Source organism: Oncorhynchus clarkii, chromosome 5 (genome assembly GCF_045791955.1).
Source record: "Oncorhynchus clarkii lewisi isolate Uvic-CL-2024 chromosome 5, UVic_Ocla_1.0, whole genome shotgun sequence".
NCBI classification, from domain to species: domain Eukaryota; kingdom Metazoa; phylum Chordata; class Actinopteri; order Salmoniformes; family Salmonidae; genus Oncorhynchus; species Oncorhynchus clarkii.
The window spans coordinates 3,176,283-3,200,144 of record NC_092151.1 but is presented as its reverse complement, the minus strand read 5'-3'; the positions used below and the strand labels follow the sequence as shown (position 1 = coordinate 3,200,144).

Genomic DNA, 23,862 nt, shown 5'->3' with positions numbered 1-23,862 from the left:
GTTAGTATCATGTCCTCCTGCCTATAGAAACCAGAGTTAGTATCATGTCCTCCTGCCTATAGAAACCAGAGTTAGTATCATGTCCTCCTGCCTATAGAAACCAGAGTTAGTATCATGTCCTCCTGCCTATAGAAACCAGAGTTAGTATCATTTCCTCCTGCCTATAGAAACCAGAGTTATTATTCTGTCCTCCTTCCTGTAGAAACCACCAGAGCTCTCAATGGGACATATTTATTTCGCTCTTCCTAGCCCCAAACGTTTCACTAATTTCTTCAAAACACCATGATGACGAATAATACAATTATTTTCTTGAAGCAAAGACATTGCTTAAAGGCTATTTTTGCCTTTTTATTCAAGCCCTTTTTTGAAACGGTTGCTGATAATGTTAAGGTCTTTGTGATTTCTGTCTGAAAATGACAGGCGCTCTACAAATTCAATTTGACTAACTAATAACCTGGATCATAGTGTCGCAGGGTTTTGAGGACAAAGTCTGAGAAATCTTTTACAGTTCATAAGAAAGACACATTGTGGTCAATCTTTAACTAGCTAGTTGAACGTCTTTTATGACCCAGACCAAAGGTTCTCTACATTGCTCTCATTCCAACAGGCTCCACTCCTCAGCCCACACAGGTAAGAATTTCCCTTAAATATCTGTAAAGTATCATGTATTGTTTTTTGGGTTGACATGTTTTGTATTCTTCGATATGTCAACAAGTCCTAGTGTTTTTTTTTTCTATTCATGTGAATGTGCATGACAACCTATGGCCTTCGTGGCTAAAGGAATTTCATAGTTTCAGACAAACAGGAAACATTTGTTTGTCAAACTACACCACAAAATATTCATGTGTGGGATACAAGTCTCAAATCTTAATTTGAGCTAGTTTGTTACAACACAAAAAGAATCCTGCAGCAAGAAGACATTATTATGTGGATTATAATTAACAGACATTTTTGTTGGGGTTGATACATTTTTCTTAAGGAAAAATCAAGTCTGAAATTAAAAAGTGGAAATTACAAACTTCAGAAGGATTTTTAAGCCTCAAATACACTACAAGTAAAAACACTTTCTGCAACAATATGATCAAATTAAGATCCTACATCTGTTTAGCAAGATAAATGCTTGTTATTCAATGAATGAACTTGATGTATACTCAGACCTGGCCTATTAGCTGGCAGTAAAGCAGCATTTTCCTCATTCCATTATCGTGACACGGAGGAGTAATTTGTTTCAAATAGTGATAATCAATCGCTACACGTCATGATGGATAGGAAGTACTGTGGTAAGTACCGTGTCATTCCATTGTGACGCGGTGGAGGAGTAAACTCACATAGAAACTAGAGAGAAGACAGTCCTTCACACAGCCTGTGATGTTGATTTCCCAGACTGTGATCTCCTGTACCGTCAGTGTCATCAGACAGACAGACGGACGGACGGACGGACGGACGGACGGACGGACGGACGGACGGACGGACGGACGGACAGACAGACAGACAGACTGTGATCTCCTGTACCGTCAGTGTCATCAGACAGACAGACAGACAGACAGACAGACAGACAGACAGACAGACAGGCAGACTGTGATCTCCTGTACCGTCAGTGTCATCAGACAGACAGACGGACGGATGGACGGACGGACGGACGGACGGACAGACAGACAGACAGACAGACTGTGATCTCCTGTACCGTCAGTGTCATCAGACAGACAGACAGACAGACAGACAGACAGACAGACAGACAGACAGACAGACAGACAGACAGACAGACAGACAGACTGATCTCCTGTACCGTCAGTGTCATCAGACAGACAGACAGACAGACAGACAGACAGACAGACAGACAGACAGTCTCATCATTGCCTTACAGAGTGAGCGGGGAAAAAGAAAGGAAACACTCTGTTATTGTTTCTATATCCCTTCAGTTTGATCTGAAATCTCAATAGCTTTTTATGGTATTTATTATCTTTCATATTATTCATTGAAGGAAAAGAACATGGCTGCAAGTGAACTACTGCTAGTGTGGCTGGCGAGCACACTGCTGACTACTGGAGTAGCTGGGGCTGAGAACAGACTGGTGACTACTGGAGGACTGGTGAGTTTACACTATGAACTGCTTAATGAGAGGGAAACTATGAACTGCTCAGTGAGAGGGAAACTATGAACTGCTTAGTGAGAGGGAAACTATGAACTGCTTAATGAGAGGGAAACTATGAACTGCTTAGTGAGAGGAGGGAAACTATGAACTGCTTAGTGAGAGGAGGGAAACTATGAACTGCTTAGTGAGAGGAGGGAAACTATGAACTGCTCAGTGAGAGGGAAACTATGAACTGCTCAGTGAGAGGGAAACTATGAACTGCTTAGTGAGAGGAGGGAAACAATGAACTGCTTAGTGAGAGGGAAACTATGAACTGCTTAGTGAGAGGAGGGACACTATGAACTGCTCAGTGAGAGGAGGGAAACTATGAACTGCTCAGTGAGAGGAGGGAAACTATGAACTGCTCAGTGAGATGAGGGACACTATGAACTACTCAGTGAGAGGAGGGAAACTGCTCAATGAGAGGGAAACTATGAACTGCTTAATGAGAGGGAAACTATGAACTGCTTAGTGAGAGGTAAACTATGAACTGCTGAGTGAGAGGGAAACTATGAACTGCTTAGTGAGAGGAGGGAAACTATGAACTGCTTAGTGAGAGGGAAACTATGAACTGCTTAGTGAGAGGAGGGACACTATGAACTGCTCAGTGAGAGGAGGGAAACTATGAACTGCTCAGTGAGAGGAGGGAAACTATGAACTGCTCAGTGAGAGGAGGGACACTATGAACTGCTCAGTGAGAGGAGGGAAACTATGAACTGCTCAGTGAGAGGGAAACTATGGACTGCTTAGTGAGAGGGAAACTATGAACTGCCCAGTGAGAGGGAAACTATGGACTGCTTAGTGAGAGGGAAACTATGAACTGCTTAGTGAGAGGGAAACTATGGACTGCTGAATGAGAGGGAAACTATGAACTGCTTAGTGAGAGGAGGGAAACTATGAACTGCTCAGTGAGAGGGAAACTATGAACTGCTTAGTGAGAGGAGGAAAACTATGAACTGCTGAATGAGAGGGAAACTATAAACTGCTTAGTGAGAGGGAAACTATGAACTGCTTAGTGAGAGGGAAACTATGAACTGCTTAGTGAGAGGGAAACTATGGACTGCTGAATGAGAGGGAAACTATGAACTGCTCAGTGAGAGGGAAACTATGAACTGCTTAGTGAGAGGGAAACTATGAACTGCTTAGTGAGAGGAGGGAAACTATGGACTTCTTAGTGAGAGGGAAACTATGAACTGCTTAGTGAGAGGAGGGAAACTATGAACTGCTTAGTGAGAGGGAAACTATGGACTGCTGAGTGAGAGGGAAACTATGAACTGCTCAGTGAGAGGGAAACTATGAACTGCTTAGTGAGAGGGAAACTATGGACTGCTGAATGAGAGGGAAACTATGAACTGCTCAGTGAGAGGGAAACTATGAACTGCTTAGTGAGAGGAGGGAAACTATGGACTTCTTAGTGAAAGGGAAACTATGAACTGCTTAGTGAGAGGAGGGAAACTATGAGCTGCTTAGTTAGAGGAGGGAAACTATGAACTGCTTAATGGGAGGGAAACTATGAACTGCTTAGTGAGAGGAGGGAAACTATGAACTGCTTAGTGAGAGGAGGGAAACTATGAACTGCTCAGTGAGAGGGAAACTATGGACTGCTTAGTGAGAGGAGGGAAACTATGAACTGCTTAGTGACAGGGAAACTATGGATTGCTTAGTGAGAGGAGGGAAACTATGAACTGCTTAGTGAGAGGAGGCAAACTATGAACTGCTTAGTGAGAGGAGGTAAACTATGAATTGCTCAGTGAGAGGGAAACTATGGACTGCTTGGTGAGATGGAAACTATGGACTGCTTAGTGAGAGGGAAACTATGAACTGCTGAATGAGAGGGAAACTATGAACTGCTCAGTGAGAGGAGGGACACTGTGAACTGCTCAGTGAGAGGAGGGAAACTATGAACTGCTCAGTGAGAGGGAAACTATGGACTGCTTAGTGAGAGGGAAACTATGAACTGCCCAGTGAGAGGGAAACTATGGACTGCTTAGTGAGAGGGAAACTATGAACTGCTTAGTGAGAGGGAAACTATGGTCTGCTGAATGAGAGTGAAACTATGAACTGCTTAGTGAGAGGAGGGAAACTATGAACTGCTCAGTGAGAGGGAAACTATGAACTGATTAGTGAGAGGAGGAAAACTATGAACTGCTGAATGAGAGGGAAACTATGAACTGCTTAGTGAGAGGGAAACTATGAACTGCTTAGTGAGAGGGAAACTATGAACTGCTTAGTGAGAGGGAAACTATGGACTGCTGAATGAGAGGGAAACTATGAACTGCTCAGTGAGAGGGAAACTATGAACTGCTTAGTGAGAGGGAAACTATGAACTGCTTAGTGAGAGGATGGAAACTATGGACTTCTTAGTGAGAGGGAAACTATGAACTGCTTAGTGAGAGGAGGGAAACTATGAACTGCTTAGTGAGAGGGAAACTATGAACTGCTTAGTGAGAGGAGGGAAACTATGAACTGCTTAGTTAGAGGAGGGAAACTATGAACTGCTTAATGGGAAGGAAACTATGAACTGCTTAGTGAGAGGAGGGAAACTATGAACTGCTTAGTGAGAGGAGGGAAGCTATGAACTGCTCAGTGAGAGGGAAACTATGGACTGCTTAGTGAGAGGAGGGAAACTATGAACTGCTTAGTGACAGGGAAACTATGGATTGCTTAGTGAGAGGAGGGAAACTATGAACTGCTTAGTGAGAGGGAAACTATGGACTGCTGAATGAGAGGGAAACTATGAACTGCTTAGTGAGAGGAGGGAAACTATGAACTGCTCAGTGAGAGGGAAACTATGAACTGCTTAGTGAGAGGAGGAAAACTATGAACTGCTGAATGAGAGGGAAACTATAAACTGCTTAGTGAGAGGGAAACTATGAACTGCTTAGTGAGAGGGAAACTATGGACTGCTGAATGAGAGGGAAACTATGAACTGCTCAGTGAGAGGGAAACTATGAACTGCTTAGTGAGAGGGAAACTATGAACTGCTTAGTGAGAGGAGGGAAACTATGGACTTCTTAGTGAGAGGGAAACTATGAACTGCTTAGTGAGAGGAGGGAAACTATGAACTGCTTAGTGAGAGGGAAACTATGGACTGCTGAGTGAGAGGGAAACTATGAACTGCTCAGTGAGAGGGAAACTATGAACTGCTTAGTGAGAGGGAAACTATGGACTGCTGAATGAGAGGGAAACTATGAACTGCTCAGTGAGAGGGAAACTATGAACTGCTTAGTGAGAGGAGGGAAACTATGGACTTCTTAGTGAAAGGGAAACTATGAACTGCTTAGTGAGAGGAGGGAAACTATGAACTGCTTAGTTAGAGGAGGGAAACTATGAACTGCTTAATGGGAGGGAAACTATGAACTGCTTAGTGAGAGGAGGGAAACTATGAACTGCTTAGTGAGAGGAGGGAAACTATGAACTGCTCAGTGAGAGGGAAACTATGGACTGCTTAGTGAGAGGAGGGAAACTATGAACTGCTTAGTGACAGGGAAACTATGGATTGCTTAGTGAGAGGAGGGAAACTATGAACTGCTTAGTGAGAGGAGGCAAACTATGAACTGCTTAGTGAGAGGAGGTAAACTATGAATTGCTCAGTGAGAGGGAAACTATGGACTGCTTGGTGAGATGGAAACTATGGACTGCTTAGTGAGAGGGAAACTATGAACTGCTGAATGAGAGGGAAACTATGAACTGCTCAGTGAGAGGAGGGACACTGTGAACTGCTCAGTGAGAGGAGGGAAACTATGAACTGCTCAGTGAGAGGGAAACTATGGACTGCTTAGTGAGAGGGAAACTATGAACTGCCCAGTGAGAGGGAAACTATGGACTGCTTAGTGAGAGGGAAACTATGAACTGCTTAGTGAGAGGGAAACTATGGTCTGCTGAATGAGAGTGAAACTATGAACTGCTTAGTGAGAGGAGGGAAACTATGAACTGCTCAGTGAGAGGGAAACTATGAACTGATTAGTGAGAGGAGGAAAACTATGAACTGCTGAATGAGAGGGAAACTATGAACTGCTTAGTGAGAGGGAAACTATGAACTGCTTAGTGAGAGGGAAACTATGAACTGCTTAGTGAGAGGGAAACTATGGACTGCTGAATGAGAGGGAAACTATGAACTGCTCAGTGAGAGGGAAACTATGAACTGCTTAGTGAGAGGGAAACTATGAACTGCTTAGTGAGAGGATGGAAACTATGGACTTCTTAGTGAGAGGGAAAGTATGAACTGATTAGTGAGAGGAGGGAAACTATGAACTGCTTAGTGAGAGGGAAACTATGAACTGCTTAGTGAGAGGAGGGAAACTATGAACTGCTTAGTTAGAGGAGGGAAACTATGAACTGCTTAATGGGAAGGAAACTATGAACTGCTTAGTGAGAGGAGGGAAACTATGAACTGCTTAGTGAGAGGAGGGAAGCTATGAACTGCTCAGTGAGAGGGAAACTATGGACTGCTTAGTGAGAGGAGGGAAACTATGAACTGCTTAGTGACAGGGAAACTATGGATTGCTTAGTGAGAGGAGGGAAACTATGAACTGCTTAGTGAGAGGAGGGAAACTATGAACTGCTTAGTGAGAGGAGGTAAACTATGAACTGCTCAGTGAGAGGGAAACTATGGACTGCTTAGTGAGATGGAAACTATGGACTGCTTAGTGAGAGGGAAACTATGAACTGCTGAATGAGAGGGAAACTATGAACTGCTCAGTGAGAGGGAAACTATGAACTGCTTAGTGAGATGGAAACTATGGACTGCTCAGTGAGAGGAGGGAAACTATGAACTGCTTAGTGAGAGGGAAACTATGAACTGCTTAGTGAGAGGGAAACTATGAACTGCTGAATGAGAGGGAAACTATGAACTGCTGAATGAGAGGAGGGAAACTATGAACTGCTCAGTGAGAGGAGGGACACTATGAACTGCTCAGTGAGAGGAGGGAAACTATGAACTGCTCAGTGAGAGGAGGGACACTATGAACTGCTCAGTGAGAGGAGGGAAACTATGAACTGCTCAGTGAGAGGAGGGAAACCATGAACTGCTTAATGAGAGGGAAACTATGGACTGCTTAGTGAGAGGAGGGAAACTATGAACTGCTCAGTGAGAGGGAAACTATGAACTGCTCAGTGAGAGGGAAACTATGAACTGCTCAGTGGGAGGGAAACTATTAACTGCTTAGTGAGAGGGAAACTATGAACTGCTCAGTGAGAGGGAAACTATGAACTGCTTAGTGAGAGGAGGGAAACTATGAACTGCTTAGTGAGAGGGAAACTATGAACTGCTTAGTGAGAGGGAAACTTTTGATGAGATAATAGCATACATCTTGAATAATAACTTCAACCTAACTTGTCATCCTATTTACAGGTTGTGAACTGTAGCTTCAAGACACTGCAATTCATACCCTCAAATTACAGTCAAACCATCACCAAACTAATTCTGAGCAATAACCTCATAGTGTTATCCAGCGCTGATAAAGCTGCTCTGAAGAACTACTCCAATCTGATTGAGCTCCATCTAGATGGTAACTGGTTGACTGACCTGCCAGGGAAGCTGTTTGAGGCCATGTCAAAGCTGGAGGTCCTCAACCTGTCCCACAATAACATCAGTAGAGTGGAGCCAAAGGCGTTGGCCGGCCTGGTTAACCTGAGGGAGCTGGACCTGTCCTACAATCGTCTACAGTCACTACCTCTAAATCTACTGGATGATTTAAAGAAGCTGTCTATCCTCAGGCTAGGAGGAAACACACTGCGAGAGTTTGACATCTCTGTGGAGAGCAATTCATTAAAGGTGCTAGATCTGAAGGGAAATCCCTGGAACTGTTCTTGTGTATTTCTCAACCGGATTAAATTGATTACCGACTCAAAGGTTCAGATAAGTAAGCATCTTTTTCTCTCTCTGTTTGCTTGTAATCCTCATGGTCTATTTTCTTCCCCATTCACTGCCTGGCTGTGGTCCTTACTTACGCCATGCTGACATCTACTGACACCAATGTTTAAAGGAGGCCTGCTTTACCGAGTGTGCCTTCATGTTGATAAAAACGCAATGTGTGTATTTCTTCAGGAGTCTCAAATGCCACCTGTGCCAGCCCTGAGGACCAGTCCGGTAAAGGGATACTGGACAACGGTACCAACTGCTCTTCGGGGCCATCATCTACAACAACACTTCCGCCACCTACAACTCAGTCAACCACTAAGCCAACCTCAGCCCAGACCACTACACACTCAGTGTCACTTGCAGTTACTACAAATGCAAGCCTCGTCTTAACCAGTAAGATAAAAAATATATATATATTAAATCAATTGACTTGGTCTTACAGTAGATATAGTCTCCTCTTGTCAACATCATATGATCTAGACTTTTCAAGCTAAACAGCTTTGATTTGCTGGATGGTTAAAACACTGAATACAGCTACTGTTGAGAACAGAAGCATATGAGGTGACCTACTGATACTGTCGTAGATGACTTCAGTTATGATTCAGTCAGCAGGAAACCGTCATCTAGACAAGAGCAGCTGCACTCCAAGGAGACCTCGTGAGAGTTCAAAACGTGACTCCGGGGTCCGTATTCATTAAGAGTAAGAGTGCTGATCTAGGATCAGTGTTGCTTTTAAGATCATAATAAATAAGATTACACATACAGGTCAGGGGGACCTGATCCTAGACCAGCACACTTACCCTGAGAAAGGAGGTTAAATCACTCTATGACAATGTGGTCTGATGAGGCCCCATATCCTGAGGAGCAAGGTTGGGGTCAATTCAAATAGAAAATTGACAAACATGAAAAACAATAATGAAATAAATAGATTACACTTTCCAGGTTATTGACAAGTCAGTGAAAATAGAAACCCACTTTTCCCAAATATTGAATTGGAATTTCAGTGTACTTCCTGAATTGGCAGCCTTCAATTCGAATTGACCTCCGTCCTGCTGAGGAGACCTCAGAAGAATGTTAAAAAAGTATGTGACCCCCCCTGGATGTTGCTGTTTGCTCAGGTGTGGGCCCAGTCAGTGGCAGTGGGGTGCCAGTGGTGGGGAACACCTGGAAGTTTCTCCTGGGTGTGGTAGCCATCGCCCTGACCACCTCTATGCTCATCGTGTGTGCCGTCAAGGCACCGTCCTGGTACAAGCTGCTGTTCAACTACCGGCACCAGCGGCTGAGAGATGACGAGGATGCTGACGTGTACACTACGGGGCGCTACTCAAGTTTCAGCTTGGACACGGAGCAAACGGAGACCAGCGCCCATGAGCTGGACCACGGGCTAGACGGGTTGGATAATGAGGAGGATGGATACATAGAGGACCGTTATATAGAGACTGGGGTCTATGAAGACAACAGATAACCATAATGCTCTCTGAGTTGCTCCCAGCCTTCTGGTTGTGTATGTCTGTTTGATTTGATTTGGACATCTCTTAGTCCTCACTTGGGCTAATCTGCCAAGAGTCCTGAGTTTGGGTATTATGACATCAAAATGATCCCTTTCCATTGAAATAATGGACGATAAATTATCCAATTCTACTCTATTCACTGATAGTATCAGAAGGCCACGGTTGTCCGTCCGTAAACCGTGCATAGCCTGCTGATGTTCATTTATTATTTGGCCTTTGTTTTTTTACAAAAACGTGCCCCTAAAAGTTGTGTACATTTGTAAATATTTGCAAGTTTTGAAAATGTTGTAATTCAGGGAAAGGACCGACCATGTGAGGTGTTTTGAGGTCGTGATTTAGGCCACTGCCGGAGACATAGTTTAGGTAATCAACGTTTTGTCTTATTAAATAGATATTTGAGTACTTACTCTCGTCTCTCTGTGAATATGACATCCACAACTCTGTCGTTCTGTATTTTCAGCCACAAGAATATAGTATGTAAACAGTTAGGGTTAGGGCTGAATGAAGGGATGAACACCAGGCGGTGATGCAACCGGTCTGGATGCTCTCGATGGTGCAGCTGTAGAACCTTTTTTGAGGATATGAGGACCTAATGCCAAATCTTTTCAGTCTCCTGAGGGGGAATAGGTTTTGTCGTGCTCAGCTTCACGACTGTCTTGGTGTGTTTTATTTCATTTTTAAATATATTTTTTTAACTGCATTGTTGGTTAGGGGCTCGTAAGTAAGCATTTCACTGTAAGGCATTTCACTGTAAGGTGTAAGGCATTTCACTGTAAGGCATTTCACTGTAAGGCCTTTCACTGTAAGGTGTAAGGCATTTCACTGTAAGGCATTTCACTGTAAGGCATTTCACTGTAAGGTGTAAGGCATTTCACTGTAAGGCATTTCACTGTAAGGTGTAAGGCATTTCACTGTAAGGCATTTCACTGTAAGGCATTTCACTGTAAGGCATTTCACTGTAAGGTGTAAGGCATTTCACTGTAAGGCATTTCACTGTAAGGCTTTTCACTGTAAGTTGTAAGGCATTTCACTGTAAGGTGTAAGGCATTTCACTGTAAGGCTTTTCACTGTAAGGTGTAAGGCATTTCACTGTAAGGCATTTCACTGTAAGGTGTAAGGCATTTCACTGTAAGGCATTTCACTGTAAGGCATTTCACTGTAAGGCATTTCACTGTAAGGCATTTCACTGTAAGGCATTTCACTGTAAGGTGTAAGGCATTTCACTTTACCTGTTGTATTCGGCGCATGTGACAAATACAATTTGACTTGATTTAATAATATTAGGAACATTTCATATTCACAAATGCAAATGGTCTAATTCAACTGATTCAAAACCTAACTTTTTTCACTTTATAAATGAATTTAAACAATATGGCACCACTTTAACTAAAAGGAAAAACAACAAGGCAACTAAAAGGTGTTTTCTTATTGAGATTTGTTTGTTTAGGATTCCTGGCAATGTAAATAGTTTGTATGTAATCTGGTTTGCGTGTGACTATTCCTATTTTGTTTGTTGATATTTGTTTGTTAATAAAAAATAATATTAAAAAACAGACGTAACCACAGCAACCGACCATTATCGCGAGACTTTGTGGAAATCCCTGAGAGTAGAGTGATCCATATGCAAAATCCTGATCCTCGTGCCTGAACTTGGAAGTGGACTTGGACATTTCTGCAAGTCATCTTCAGGCCAGTGGAGGGCACAATGACTCTACAGTTGTTATCAAGCTCGACTCATTTATGAGGGTGGGGGTTAACAAACTATTGCGCATGTACACTAAACTCTGACCACCATCCAGTGGGATAATCTTCTTCTTTGGAGAAAGCGTGGCGTGCCTGCCTGCCTGCCTATGCATTGGATTTGATTACGGTTGTGTTTCGGTCCGCGGTATGGACTCTCAAAAAGTAAGTACACCCGGTGTATCGTGAACTGATATCGATTCTGATCGGCGACATTGTATCCAGCTTGGAAGCAGCGGGGTTACTCAACGTGATAGTTGTGTGTCACTGGACGGTCGAAACGATCTCCAACATTAGTTCAACATAGCCGTTATTTTGTCAATGTGAATCATCCATATGCGTTCAGCGGCTTTTCAGGGGTGGACACATTTTCACATGAGCTTTGTTGCCTGCTTGTGAAGAATCTGTTGACCTGGAAACTAGATATCTTCTGAAAGGCTACTATGTCTCTTTCGAGCCGTTTACTTCTTCTCTGTATTCGTTCAAAGGCTGGTGGTTCAATTCGCATATTTCCTGGGACAACTCTATACCCTTTCAATGATATGACACATTGATGTTGAGATAGAATATGATTGCACACAGGTGCACTTCTGTAAAGTGATTGACTTCCTACTTGCTAGTAGTATGGCTTTGAGAGTTTGACAGTCACAGCAGATCTGTCTTTACTATAGGATAATTGTTTATTTGCCTGCGTGTACATCAGACAGTCTGTTATTGCAACAACTAACCAGCAAAACATCAACGTGAGGACCCCCCCCCCCCCCCCCCCCCCCCCCCCCAAAAAAAAAGCTAATTGTAGTGGTCAAGTTCTCATGGTTTTGTCATCCATCTCGGAACATGATAATATTGATCACCCTGAAGAGAAGCATCCGATTTGTTTTGAAATGCAACAATTTGTTTCAAGTCTGTTGTCAAGGGACTGTATAGCAACCAGAGGAGCTTATCTTGTGGCATTGTTTGTTATCAGTGTAACTAGGGAGTGACTATCAAAAGAGGATAATGTGCCTCTGTCCTCTTTTTGTACTGGATAAAGGGAGGGAGAAGAGTAAAAGGACGGGTTTAGTCTTGAACACGTGTTGTCAATCTAAGCTTCTAAGTCTATTACTCAGTCAGAGGGAGAGAGAGAGAGGTCACACCGTGGTACAGGTCTATAATAACTGTTAGAGAGAGAGGTCACACCGTGGTACAGGTCTATAATAACTGTTAGAGAGAGAGAGAGAGAGAGAGGTAACACCGTGGTACAGGTCTATAATCACTTTTAGAGAGAGAGAGAGAGGTCACACCGTGGTACAGGTCTATAATAACTGTTAGAGAGAGAGAGAGGTCACACCGTGGTACAGGTCTATTATAACTGTTAGAGAGAGAGAGAGGTCACATCGTGGTACAGGTCTATTATAACTGTTACAGAGAGAGAGGTCACACCGTGGTACAGGTCTATTATAACTGTTAGAGAGAGGTCACACCGTGGTACAGGTCTATTATAACTGTTAGAGAGAGAGAGGTCACACCGTGGTACAGGTCTATTATAACTGTTACAGAGAGAGAGGTCACACCGTGGTACAGGTCTATTATAACTGTTAGAGAGCGAGAGAGAGGTCACACCGTGGTACAGGTCTATTATAACTGTTAGAGAGAGCGAGGTCACACTGGTACAGGTCTATTATAAATGTTAGAGAGAGAGGTCACACCGTGGTACAGGTCTATTATAACTGTTAGAGAGAGAGAGGTCACACTGGTACAGGTCTATTATAACTGTTAGAGAGAGAGGTCACACCGTGGTACAGGTCTATTATAACGGTTACAGAGAGAGAGGTCACACCGTGGTACAGGTCTATTATAACTGTTAGAGAGCGAGAGAGAGGTCACACCGTGGTACAGGTCTATTATAACTGTTAGAGAGAGAGAGAGGTCACACCGTGGTACAGGTCTATTATAACTGTTAGAGAGAGAGGTCACACTTGTACAGGTCTATTATAACTGTTAGAGAGAGAGGTCACACCGTGGTACAGGTCTATTATAACTGTTAGAGAGAGAGAGAGAGAGAGGTCACACCGTGGTACAGGTCTATTATAACTGTTAGAGAGAGAGAGAGGTCACACCGTGGTACAGGTCTATTATAACTGTTAGAGAGAGAGGTCACACTTGTACAGGTCTATTATAACTGTTAGAGAGAGAGATGTCACACCGTGGTACAGGTCTATTATAACTGTTAGAGAGAGAGAGAGAGAGAGGTCACACCGTGGTACAGGTCTATTATAACTGTTAGAGAGAGAGGTCACACTAGTACAGGTCTATTATAACTCTTAGAGAGAGAGCGAGAGAGAGAGGTCACACCGTGGTACAGGTCTATAATAACTTTTAGAGAGAGAGAGAGAGGTCACACCGTGGTACAGGTCTATTATAACTGTTAGAGAGAGAGAGATGTCACACCCTGGTACAGGTCTATTATAACTGTTAGAGAGAGAGAGGTCACACCGTGGTACAGGTCTATTATAACTTTTAGAGAGAGAGGTCACACCGTGGTACAGGTCTATAATAACTGTTAGAGAGAGAGAGAGAGGTCACACCGTGGTACAGGTCTATAATAACTGTTAGAGAGAGAGAGAGAGGTCACACCGTGGTACAGGTCTATAATAACTTTTAGAGAGAGAGTGAGAGGTCACACCGTGGTACAGGTCTATTATAACTGTTAGAGAGAGAGGTCACACTGGTACAGGTCTATTATAACTGTTAGAGAGAGGTCACACCGTGGTACAGGTCTATTATAACTGTTAGAGAGAGAGAGAGGTCACACCGAGGTACAGGTCTATTATAACTGTTAGAGAGAGAGAGAGGTCACACCTTGGTACAGGTCTATTATAACTGTTAGAGAGAGATAGAGAGGTCACACCGTGGTACAGGTCTATTATAACTGTTAGAGAGAGGTCACACCGTGGTACAGGTCTATTACAACTGTTAGAGAGAGAGGTCACACTGGTACAGGTCTATTATAACTGTTAGAGAGAGAGAGAGAGGTCACACCGTGGTACAGGTCTATTATAACTGTTAGAGAGAGAGAGAGGTCACACCGTGGTACAGGTCTATTATAACTGTTAGAGAGAGAGAGAGAGAGAGGTCACACCGTGGTACAGGTCTATTATAACTGTTAGAGAGAAAGAGAGAGGTCACACCGTGGTACAGGTCTATTATAACTGTTACAGAGAGAGAGGTCACACCGTGGTACAGGTCTATTAAAACTGTTAGAGAGAGAGAGAGGTCACACCGTGGTACAGGTCTATTATAACTGTTAGAGAGAGAGAGAGAGAGAGAGAGAGAGAGGTCACACCGTGGTACAGGTCTATTATAACTGTTAGAGAGAGAGGTCACACTGGTACAGGTCTATTATAACTGTTAGAGAGAGAGAGAGGTCACACCGTGGTGCAGGTCTATTATAACTGTTAGAGAGAGAGAGAGAGATGTCACACCGTGGTACAGGTCTATTATAACTGTTAGAGAGAGAGAGAGGTCACACCTTGGTACAGGTCTATTATAACTGTTAGAGAGAGAGAGAGGTCACACCTTGGTACAGGTCTATTATAACTGTTAGAGAGAGATAGAGAGGTCACACCGTGGTACAGGTCTATTATAACTGTTAGAGAGAGGTCACACCGTGGTACAGGTCTATTACAACTGTTAGAGAGAGAGGTCACACTGGTACAGGTCTATTATAACTGTTAGAGAGAGAGAGAGAGGTCACACCGTGGTACAGGTCTATTATAACTGTTAGAGAGAGAGAGAGAGGTCACACCGTGGTACAGGTCTATTATAACTGTTAGAGAGAGAGAGAGAGAGAGGTCACACCGTGGTACAGGTCTATTATAACTGTTAGAGAGAAAGAGAGAGGTCACACCGTGGTACAGGTCTATTATAACTGTTACAGAGAGAGAGGTCACACCGTGGTACAGGTCTATTAAAACTGTTAGAGAGAGAGAGAGGTCACACCGTGGTACAGGTCTATTATAACTGTTAGAGAGAGAGAGAGAGAGAGAGAGAGAGGTCACACCGTGGTACAGGTCTATTATAACTGTTAGAGAGAGAGGTCACACTGGTACAGGTCTATTATAACTGTTAGAGAGAGAGAGAGGTCACACCGTGGTGCAGGTCTTTTATAACTGTTAGAGAGAGAGAGAGAGATGTCACACCGTGGTACAGGTCTATTATAACTGTTAGAGAGAGAGGTCACACCGTGGTACAGGTCTATTATAACTGTTAGAGAGAGAGAGAGAGAGGTCACACCCTGGTACAGGTCTATTATAACTGTTAGAGAGAGAGAGGTCACACCGTGGTACCGGTCTATTATAACTTTTAGAGAGAGAGAGGTCACACCGTGGTACAGGTCTATAATAACTGTTAGAGAGAGAGAGAGAGAGGTCACACCGTGGTACAGGTCTATAATAACTGTTAGAGAGAGAGAGGTCACACCGTGGTACAGGTCTATAATAACTTTTAGAGAGAGACTGAGAGGTCACACCGTGGTACAGGTCTATTATAACTGTTACAGAGAGAGAGGTCACACCGTGGTACAGGTCTATTATAACTGTTAGAGAGAGAGAGAGAGAGAGAGGTCACACCGTGGTACAGGTCTATTATAACTGTTAGAGAGAGATAGGTCACACCGTGGTACAGGTCTATTATAACTGTTAGAGAGAGAGAGAGAGAGAGAGAGAGGTCACACAGTGGTACAGGTCTATTATAACTGTTAGAGAGGGAGGGAGAGAGGTCACACCGTGGTACAGGTCTATAATAACTGTTAGAGAGAGAGAGGTCACACCGTGGTACAGGTCTATTATAACTGTTAGAGAGAGGTCACACCGTGGTACAGGTCTATTATAACTGTTAGAGAGAGAGAGAGGTCACACCGTGGTACAGGTCTATTATAACTGTTAGAGAGAGAGAGAGGTCACACCTTGGTACAGGTCTATTATAACTGTTAGAGAGAGATAGAGAGGTCACACCGTGGTACAGGTCTATTATAACTGTTAGAGAGAGGTCACACCGTGGTACAGGTCTATTACAACTGTTAGAGAGAGAGGTAACACTGGTACAGGTCTATTATAACTGTTAGAGAGAGAGAGAGAGGTCACACCGTGGTACAGGTCTATTATAACTGTTAGAGAGAGAGAGAGAGGTCACACCGTGGTACAGGTCTATTATAACTGTTACAGAGAGAGAGGTCACACCGTGGTACAGGTCTATTATAACTGTTAGAGAGAGAGAGAGAGAGAGGTCACACCGTGGTACAGGTCTATTATAACTGTTAGAGAGAAAGAGAGAGGTCACACCGTGGTACAGGTCTATTATAACTGTTACAGAGAGAGAGGTCACACCGTGGTACAGGTCTATTATAACTGTTAGAGAGAGAGAGAGAGAGGTCACACCGTGGTACAGGTCTATTATAACTGTTAGAGAGAGAGAGAGAGAGAGAGAGGTCACACCGTGGTACAGGTCTATTATAACTGTTAGAGAGAGAGGTCACACTGGTACAGGTCTATTACAACTGTTAGAGAGAGAGAGGTCACACCGTGGTACAGGTCTATTACAACTGTTAGAGAGAGAGGTCACACTAGTACAGGTCTATTATAACTGTTAGAGAGAGAGAGAGAGAGAGAGGTCACACCGTGGTACCGGTCTATAATAACTTTTAGAGAGAGAGAGAGAGATCACACCGTGGTACATGTCTATAATAACTGTTAGAGAGAGAGAGAGGTCAACCGTGGTACAGGTCTATTATAACTGTTAGAGAGAGAGAGAGAGAGGTCACACCGTGGTACAGGTCTATTATAACTGTTAGAGAGAGAGAGATGTCACACCCTGGTACAGGTCTATTATAACTGTTAGAGAGAGAGAGGTCACACCGTGGTACAGGTCTATAATAACTGTTAGAGAGAGAGAGAGAGAGGTCACACCGTGGTACAGGTCTATAATAACTGTTAGAGAGAGAGAGGTCACACCGTGGTACAGGTCTATAATAACTTTTAGAGAGAGACTGAGAGGTCACACTGTGGTACAGGTCTATTATAACTGTTAGAGAGAGAGGTCACACTGGTACAGGTCTATTATAACTGTTAGAGAGAGGTCACACCGTGGTACAGGTCTATTACAACTGTTAGAGAGAGAGAGAGGTCACACCGTGGTACAGGTCTATTATAACTGTTAGAGAGAGAGAGAGAGGTCACACCGTGGTACAGGTCTATTATAACTGTTACAGAGAGAGAGGTCACACCGTGGTACAGGTCTATTATAACTGTTAGAGAGAGAGAGAGAGAGAGGTCACACCGTGGTACAGGTCTATTATAACTGTTAGAGAGAGATAGGTCACACCGTGGTACAGGTCTATTATAACTGTTAGAGAGAGAGAGAGAGAGAGAGAGAGGTCACACAGTGGTACAGGTCTATTATAACTGTTAGAGAGGGAGGGAGAGAGGTCACACCGTGGTACAGGTCTATAATAACTGTTAGAGAGAGAGAGGTCACACCGTGGTACAGGTCTATTATAACTGTTAGAGAGAGGTCACACCGTGGTACAGGTCTATTACAACTGTTAGAGAGAGAGAGAGAGGTCACACCGTGGTACAGGTCTATTATAACTGTTAGAGAGAGAGAGTCACACCGTGGTACAGGTCTATAATAACTGTTAGAGAGAGAGATGTCACACCCTGGTACAGGTCTATTACAACTGAAAGAGAGAGAGATCACACCGTGGTACAGGTCTATTATAACTGTTAGAGAGAGAGAGAGAGGTCACACCGTGGTACAGGTCTATTATAACTGTTAGAGAGAGAGAGAGGTCACACCCTGGTACAGGTCTATTACAACTGTTAGAGAGAGAGAGAGAGGTCACACCGTGGTACAGGTCTATAATAACTGTTAGAGAGAGAGAGAGGTCACACCTTGGTACAGGTCTATTATAACTGTTAGAGAGAGAGAGTCACACCGTGGTACAGGTCTATTACAACTGAAAGAGAGAGAGATCACACCGTGGTACAGGTCTATTATAACTGTTAGAGAGAGAGAGAGAGGTCACACCGTGGTACAGGTCTATTATAACTGTTAGAGAGAGAGAGAGAGGTCACACCCTGGTACAGGTCTATTACAACTGTTAGAGAGAGAGAGAGAGGTCACACCGTGGTACAGGTCTATTATAACTATTAGAGAGAGAGGTCACACTGGTACAGGTCTATTATAACTGTTAGAGAGAGAGAGGTCACACCGTGGTACAGGTCTATTACAACTGTTAGAGAGAGAGGTCACACTGGTACAGGTCTATAATAACTGTTAGAGATAGAGGTCACACCGTGGTACAGGTCTATTACAACTGTTAGAGAGAGAGAGAGGTCACACCGTGGTACAGGTCTATTACAACTGTTAGAGAGAGAGAGAGGTCACACCGTGGTACAGGTCTATTACAACTGTTAGAGAGAGAGAGGTCACACCGTGGTACAGGTCTATTACAACTGTTAGAGAGAGAGAGAGAGGTCACCCAGTGGTACAGGTCTATTACAACTGTTAGAGAGAGAGAGAGGTCACACCGTGGTACAGGTCTATAATAACTGTTAGAGAGAGAGTGAGAGGTCACACCGTGGTACAGGTCTATTGTAACTGTTAGAGAGAGAGAGAGGTCACCCAGTGGTACAGGTCTATTGTAACTGTTAGAGAGAGAGAGAGATTAATGCTGTATAACACTCTCTATCTGAATTAGCTTTTTAAAGAGTTATCAATCTTAGGTAAAAGCCAGTTAGAGTTCCATTTGATTTCACATGGATTTAGTTTGTTTGCCTGGGTTGTGAGTTGCATCAATGTTTTGCATGTTGTTTGAAAACCTACAGTGCCCAGGAAAGGCACCTATCAATTCCTTTGTTTTAGCTCTTTCAGTGGAATCAAACCACCCTTTTCCTTCACTTTTCAAACCACCCCCCACCCTGCTTGTGCTCTGTCATTTAGGGTTCTGCATTTTGAAGTTTTCCCTGGACAGTCAGTATTTTACCGTGGAGTAGCCGATTGGTGTGGGGTGTGTAGGTGGCTTTTTACCGTTTCTTTGGTTTCTTCTTGTCTTACTCATTGGTAGGAAGAAGTTTGGTCCAAATCAGATGTTGGGTACTAATATTGAATATGATCTGAATCCTATCAATTAAAATTGTCAATCTTGGTGCAATCAATTTGCTTAATTTTTCAGAGATCAAATTATATTTCAACAAAATAATGTTTCAGGAATGCTACTCGTATCTTTTATTAACTACAGAACCGATTTCAGAATCATCTGAGATGGTGGGTGTCAGTGCTTTCTTTTGCTTTTTGAGGTGGAGCGACCCGGTAGGGTTATGGAGCGACCCGGCAGGGTTAAGGAACGACCCAGTAGGGTTATGGAGCGACCCGGTAGGGTTATGGAGCGACCCGGTAGGGTTATGGAGCGACCCGGTAGGGTAATGGAGCGACCCGGTAGGGTTAAGGAACGACCCGGTAGGGTTATGGAACGACCCGGTAGGGTTAAGGAACGACCCGGCAGGGTTAAGGAACGACCCGGTAGGGTTATGGAACAACCCGGTAGGGTTATGGAACGACCCGGTAGGGTTATGGAGCGACCCGGTAGGGTTATGGAGCGACCCGGTAGGGTTATGGAACGACCCGGTAGGGTTATGGAGCGACCCGGTAGGGTTAAGGAACCACCCGGTAGGGTTATGGAGCGACCCGGTAGGGTTAAGGAACGACCCGGAAGGGTTATGGAACGACCCGGCAGGGTTAAGGAACGACCCGGTAGGGTTAAGGAACGACCCGGCAGGGTTAAGGAACGACCCGGTAGGGTTATGGAACGACCCGGTAGGGTTATGGAACGACCCGGTAGGGTTATGGAGCGACCCGGTAGGGTTATGGAGCGACCCGGCAGGGTTATGGAACGACCCGGTAGGGTTATGGAGCGACCCGGTAGGGTTATGGAGCGACCCGGCAGGGTTATGGAGCGACCCGGTAGGGTTAAGGAACGACCCGGTAGGGTTATGGAACGACCCGGCAGGGTTAAGGAACGACCCGGCAGGGTTATGGAACGACCCGGTAGGGTTATGCAGCGACCCGGTATGGTTATGGAGCGACCCGGCAGGGTTAAGGAACGACCCGGTAGGGTTAAGGAACGACCCGGCAGGGTTAAGGAACGACCCGGTAGGGTTATGTATAATCATATATACTAATACTCTGTCCCTAGTGTCGTGCAGCAGTTTTAAATAGAAGTGAAGCCTGATCCTCAAATCTGCCTAATCATGTCATGTTGCTCACTTGCTTGGTCGCTCGCTCGCTCACACATGACATAACATACAGATACAAAATGCCCAAACATAGGGCTGGAGATTACACATCCCAAATGCCCCTCAATGACTAGCCTTCATCAATAATTAACATACAGTATACATTGCTGTGTGTGGGTATCTTAGACTGTCTATAGGCTGACCATGTACTGTGGGCTCCATTAACATGCATAATCCATTGACCATATTAGCTAACCTACACAGAATGTAATGAATACATAATATAACCCTAAAGGTTTATGTTTTTCAGAGAGTTATGATTCCTGACGCCCATAATAATATGATGCGTCACAATGAAATACAAATTAACATTTTGATTCATTTAGACCCCTAAGGCTTATTTCCATTGCAGTTCTTTCAGATAGGCAATATTGACCGTTTACAGTCGTGGCCCAAAGTTTTCAGAATGACACAAATATTAATTTCCACAAAGTTCGCTGCTTCAGTGTCTTTAGATATTTTTGTCAGATGTTACTATGGAATACTGAAGTATAATTACAAGCATTTCATAAGTGTCAAAGGCTTTTATTGACAATTACATGAAGTTGATGCAAAGAGTCAATATTTGCAGTGTTGACCCTTCTTTTTCAAGACCTCTGCAATCCTCCCTGGCATGCTGTCAATTAACTTCTGGGCCACATCCTGACTGATGGCAGACCATTCTTGCATAATCAATGCTTGGAGTTTGTCAGAATTTGTGGGTTTTGTTTGTCCACCAGCCTCTTGAGGATTGACCACAAGTTCTCAATGGGATTAAGGTCTGGGGAGTTTCCTGGCCATGGACCCAAAATATCGATGTTTTTTTGTTCCCTGAGCCACTTAGTTATCACTTTTGCCTTATGGCAAGGTGCTCCATCATTCTGGAAAAGGCATTGTTCGTCACCAAACTGTTCCTGGATGGTTGGGAGAAGTTGCTCCTGGAGGATGTGTTGGTACCATTCTTTATTCATGGCTGTGTTCTTAGGCAAAATTGTGATTGAGCCACTCCCTTGGCTGAGAAGCAACCCCACACATGAATGGTCTCAGGATGCTTTACTGTTGGCATGACACAGGACTGATGGTAGCGCTCACCTTGTCTTCTCCGGACAAGCTTTTTTCCGGATGCCCCAAACAATCGGAAAGGGGATTCATCAGAGAAAATGACTTTACCCCAGTCCTCAGCAGTCCAATCCCTGTACCTTTTGCAGAATATCAGTCTGTCCCTGATGTTTTTCCTGGAGAGAAGTGGCTTCTTTGCTGCCCTTCTTGACACCGGGCCATCCTCCAAAAGTCTTCGCCTCACTGTGCGTGCAGATGCACTCACACCTGCCTGCTGCCATTCCTGACTGGTGTACTGGTTTGGGGTTTCAGTTCATTTGCATGGCAAAGAGGTACTTTGTAATTAATTGCAATTCATCTGATCACTCTTCATAATATTCTGAAGTATATGCAAATTGCCATCATACAAACTGAGGCAGCAGACTTTGTGAAAATTAATATTTGTGTTTTTCTCCAAACTTTTGGCCACGACTGTACACTGATGCAATGACAGGAGTGGGGTCATAAAGGAGACGGAACCATAACTGGTGTCGTAGTCCTTCTTTTTTCCATGTGTTGACATGAACTCTGGAGCAGGTGATGGCAACTGTTCACTAGATTTCAGTACAGTTCAGTACAGTAGTACAGTTCAGTAGAATTCAGTACAGTTCAGTAGATTTCAGTACAGTTCAGTACAGTAGTACAGTTCAGTAGATTTCAGTACAGTTCAGTACAGTAGTACAGTTCAGTAGATTTCAGTACAGTTCAGTAGATTTCAGTTCAGTAGATTTCAGTACAGTAGTACAGTTCAGTAGATTTCAGTACAGTAGTACAGTTCAGTAGTAGATTTCAGTACAGTAGTACAGTTCAGTACAGTAGATTTCAGTACAGTAGTACAGTTCAGTACAGTAGTACAGTTCAGTAGATTTCAGTACCGCGGAAGGGAGGACAGTAGCAGGAGACACTATGAGTTCCCACTGTAGCTAGTCCAATTGCAGTAATACCATTACTGATTGGTCTGTTATTCTGTTACCGATTTGGTATCAGAATTAAGAATTTTTATAAATAAAAATGTATATTAGTAAATACACTAACTAATTGGTAGGTCTAGCTTTACTTGTTACTTCTGTGAACTTTTTCCTCCCTCCTGAGGGAGAGAAGTTAGAAAACATCTTACAAATACAGTATCTGGGTTTTTGGTAACAGAATTACAAGGCAATGTTTCTTAAATGGAAATCTAAGTTAAATATTAGTTGGCAGGGGTCTTCAACATGGTGTTTTGATGTCAGGGGTCTTCAACATGGTGTTTTGATGTCAGGGGTCTTCAACATGGTGTTTTGATGTCAGGGGTCTTCAACATGGTGTTTTGATGTCAGGGGTCTTCAACATGGTGTTTTGATGTCAGGGGTCTTTATCATGATGGTGTTTTGATGTCAGGGGTCTTCAACATGGTGTTTTGATGTCAGGGGTCTTCAACATGGTGTTTTGATGTCAGGGGTCTTCAACATGGTGTTTTGATGTCAGGGGTCTTCAACATGGTGTTTTGATGTCAGGGGTCTTCAACATGGTGTTTTGATGTCAGGGGTCTTCAACATGGTGTTTTGATGTCAGGGGTCTTCAACATGGTGTTTTGATGTCAGGGGTCTTCAACATGGTGTTTTGATGTCAGGGGTCTTCAACATGGTGTTTTGATGTCAGGGGTCTTCAACACGAGGGTGTTTTGATGTCGGGGGTCTTCAGCACGATGGTGTTTTGATGTCAGGGGTCTTCAACACGAGGGTGTTTTGATGTCAGGGGTCTTCAACACGATGGTGTTTTGATGTCAGGGGTCTTCAACACGAGGGTGTTTTGATGTCAGGGGTCTTCAACACGAGGGTGTTTTGATGTCAGGGGTCTTCAACACGATGGTGTTTTGATGTCAGGGGTCTTCAACACGAGGGTGTTTTGATGTCAGGGGTCTTTAACACGATGGTGTTTTGATGTCAGGGGTCTTCAACATGGTGTTTTGATGTCAGGGGTCTTCAACATGGTGTTTTGATGTCAGGGGTCTTCAACATGGTGTTTTGATGTCAGGGGTCTTCAACATGGTGTTTTGATGTCAGGGGTCTTCAACATGGTGTTTTGATGTCAGGGGTCTTTATCATGATGGTGTTTTGATGTCAGGGGTCTTCAACATGGTGTTTTGATGTCAGGGGTCTTCAACATGGTGTTTTGATGTCAGGGGTCTTTATCATGATGGTGTTTTGATGTCAGGTGTCTTCAACATGG

The 23,862-nt window shown here is 43.8% G+C and overlaps 2 protein-coding genes across 4 annotated transcripts in view; both read left to right on the top strand.

The window, feature by feature from the left end:
- The first annotated feature begins 1,990 nt into the window (after window positions 1-1,990).
- Window positions 1,991-9,459, top strand: LOC139409625 (leucine-rich repeat-containing protein 19-like). The gene is made up of 4 exons (XM_071155046.1): window positions 1,991-2,089; window positions 7,485-7,995; window positions 8,181-8,387; window positions 9,113-9,459. The coding sequence occupies exons 1-4, from the start codon at window positions 1,991-1,993 to the stop codon at window positions 9,457-9,459; spliced, it is 1,164 nt and encodes a 387-aa protein (XP_071011147.1).
- Window positions 9,460-11,319: 1,860 nt separating this feature from the next.
- Window positions 11,320-23,862, top strand: part of LOC139409821 (FSD1-like protein) — a 70,953-nt gene continuing 58,410 nt past the window's right edge. For all 3 annotated transcript variants that reach the window (XM_071155206.1, XM_071155205.1, XM_071155204.1), the window contains exon 1: window positions 11,320-11,410. In XM_071155206.1, the coding sequence (XP_071011307.1) occupies window positions 11,396-11,410 (15 nt within the window). In that variant the 5' untranslated portion in view covers window positions 11,320-11,395. The remainder of the gene's footprint in view (window positions 11,411-23,862) is intronic.

Coding starts and splice junctions, on each gene's coding strand:
- LOC139409625 (XM_071155046.1), top strand. CDS start 1,991: ATGGCTGCAAGTGAACTACTGCTAGTGTGGCTGGCGAGCACACTGCTG. Junction 2,090..7,484: donor TGGTGACTACTGGAGGACTG/GTGAGTTTACAC, acceptor TCCTATTTACAG/GTTGTGAACTGTAGCTTCAA. Junction 8,388..9,112: donor TGCAAGCCTCGTCTTAACCA/GTAAGATAAAAA, acceptor CTGTTTGCTCAG/GTGTGGGCCCAGTCAGTGGC.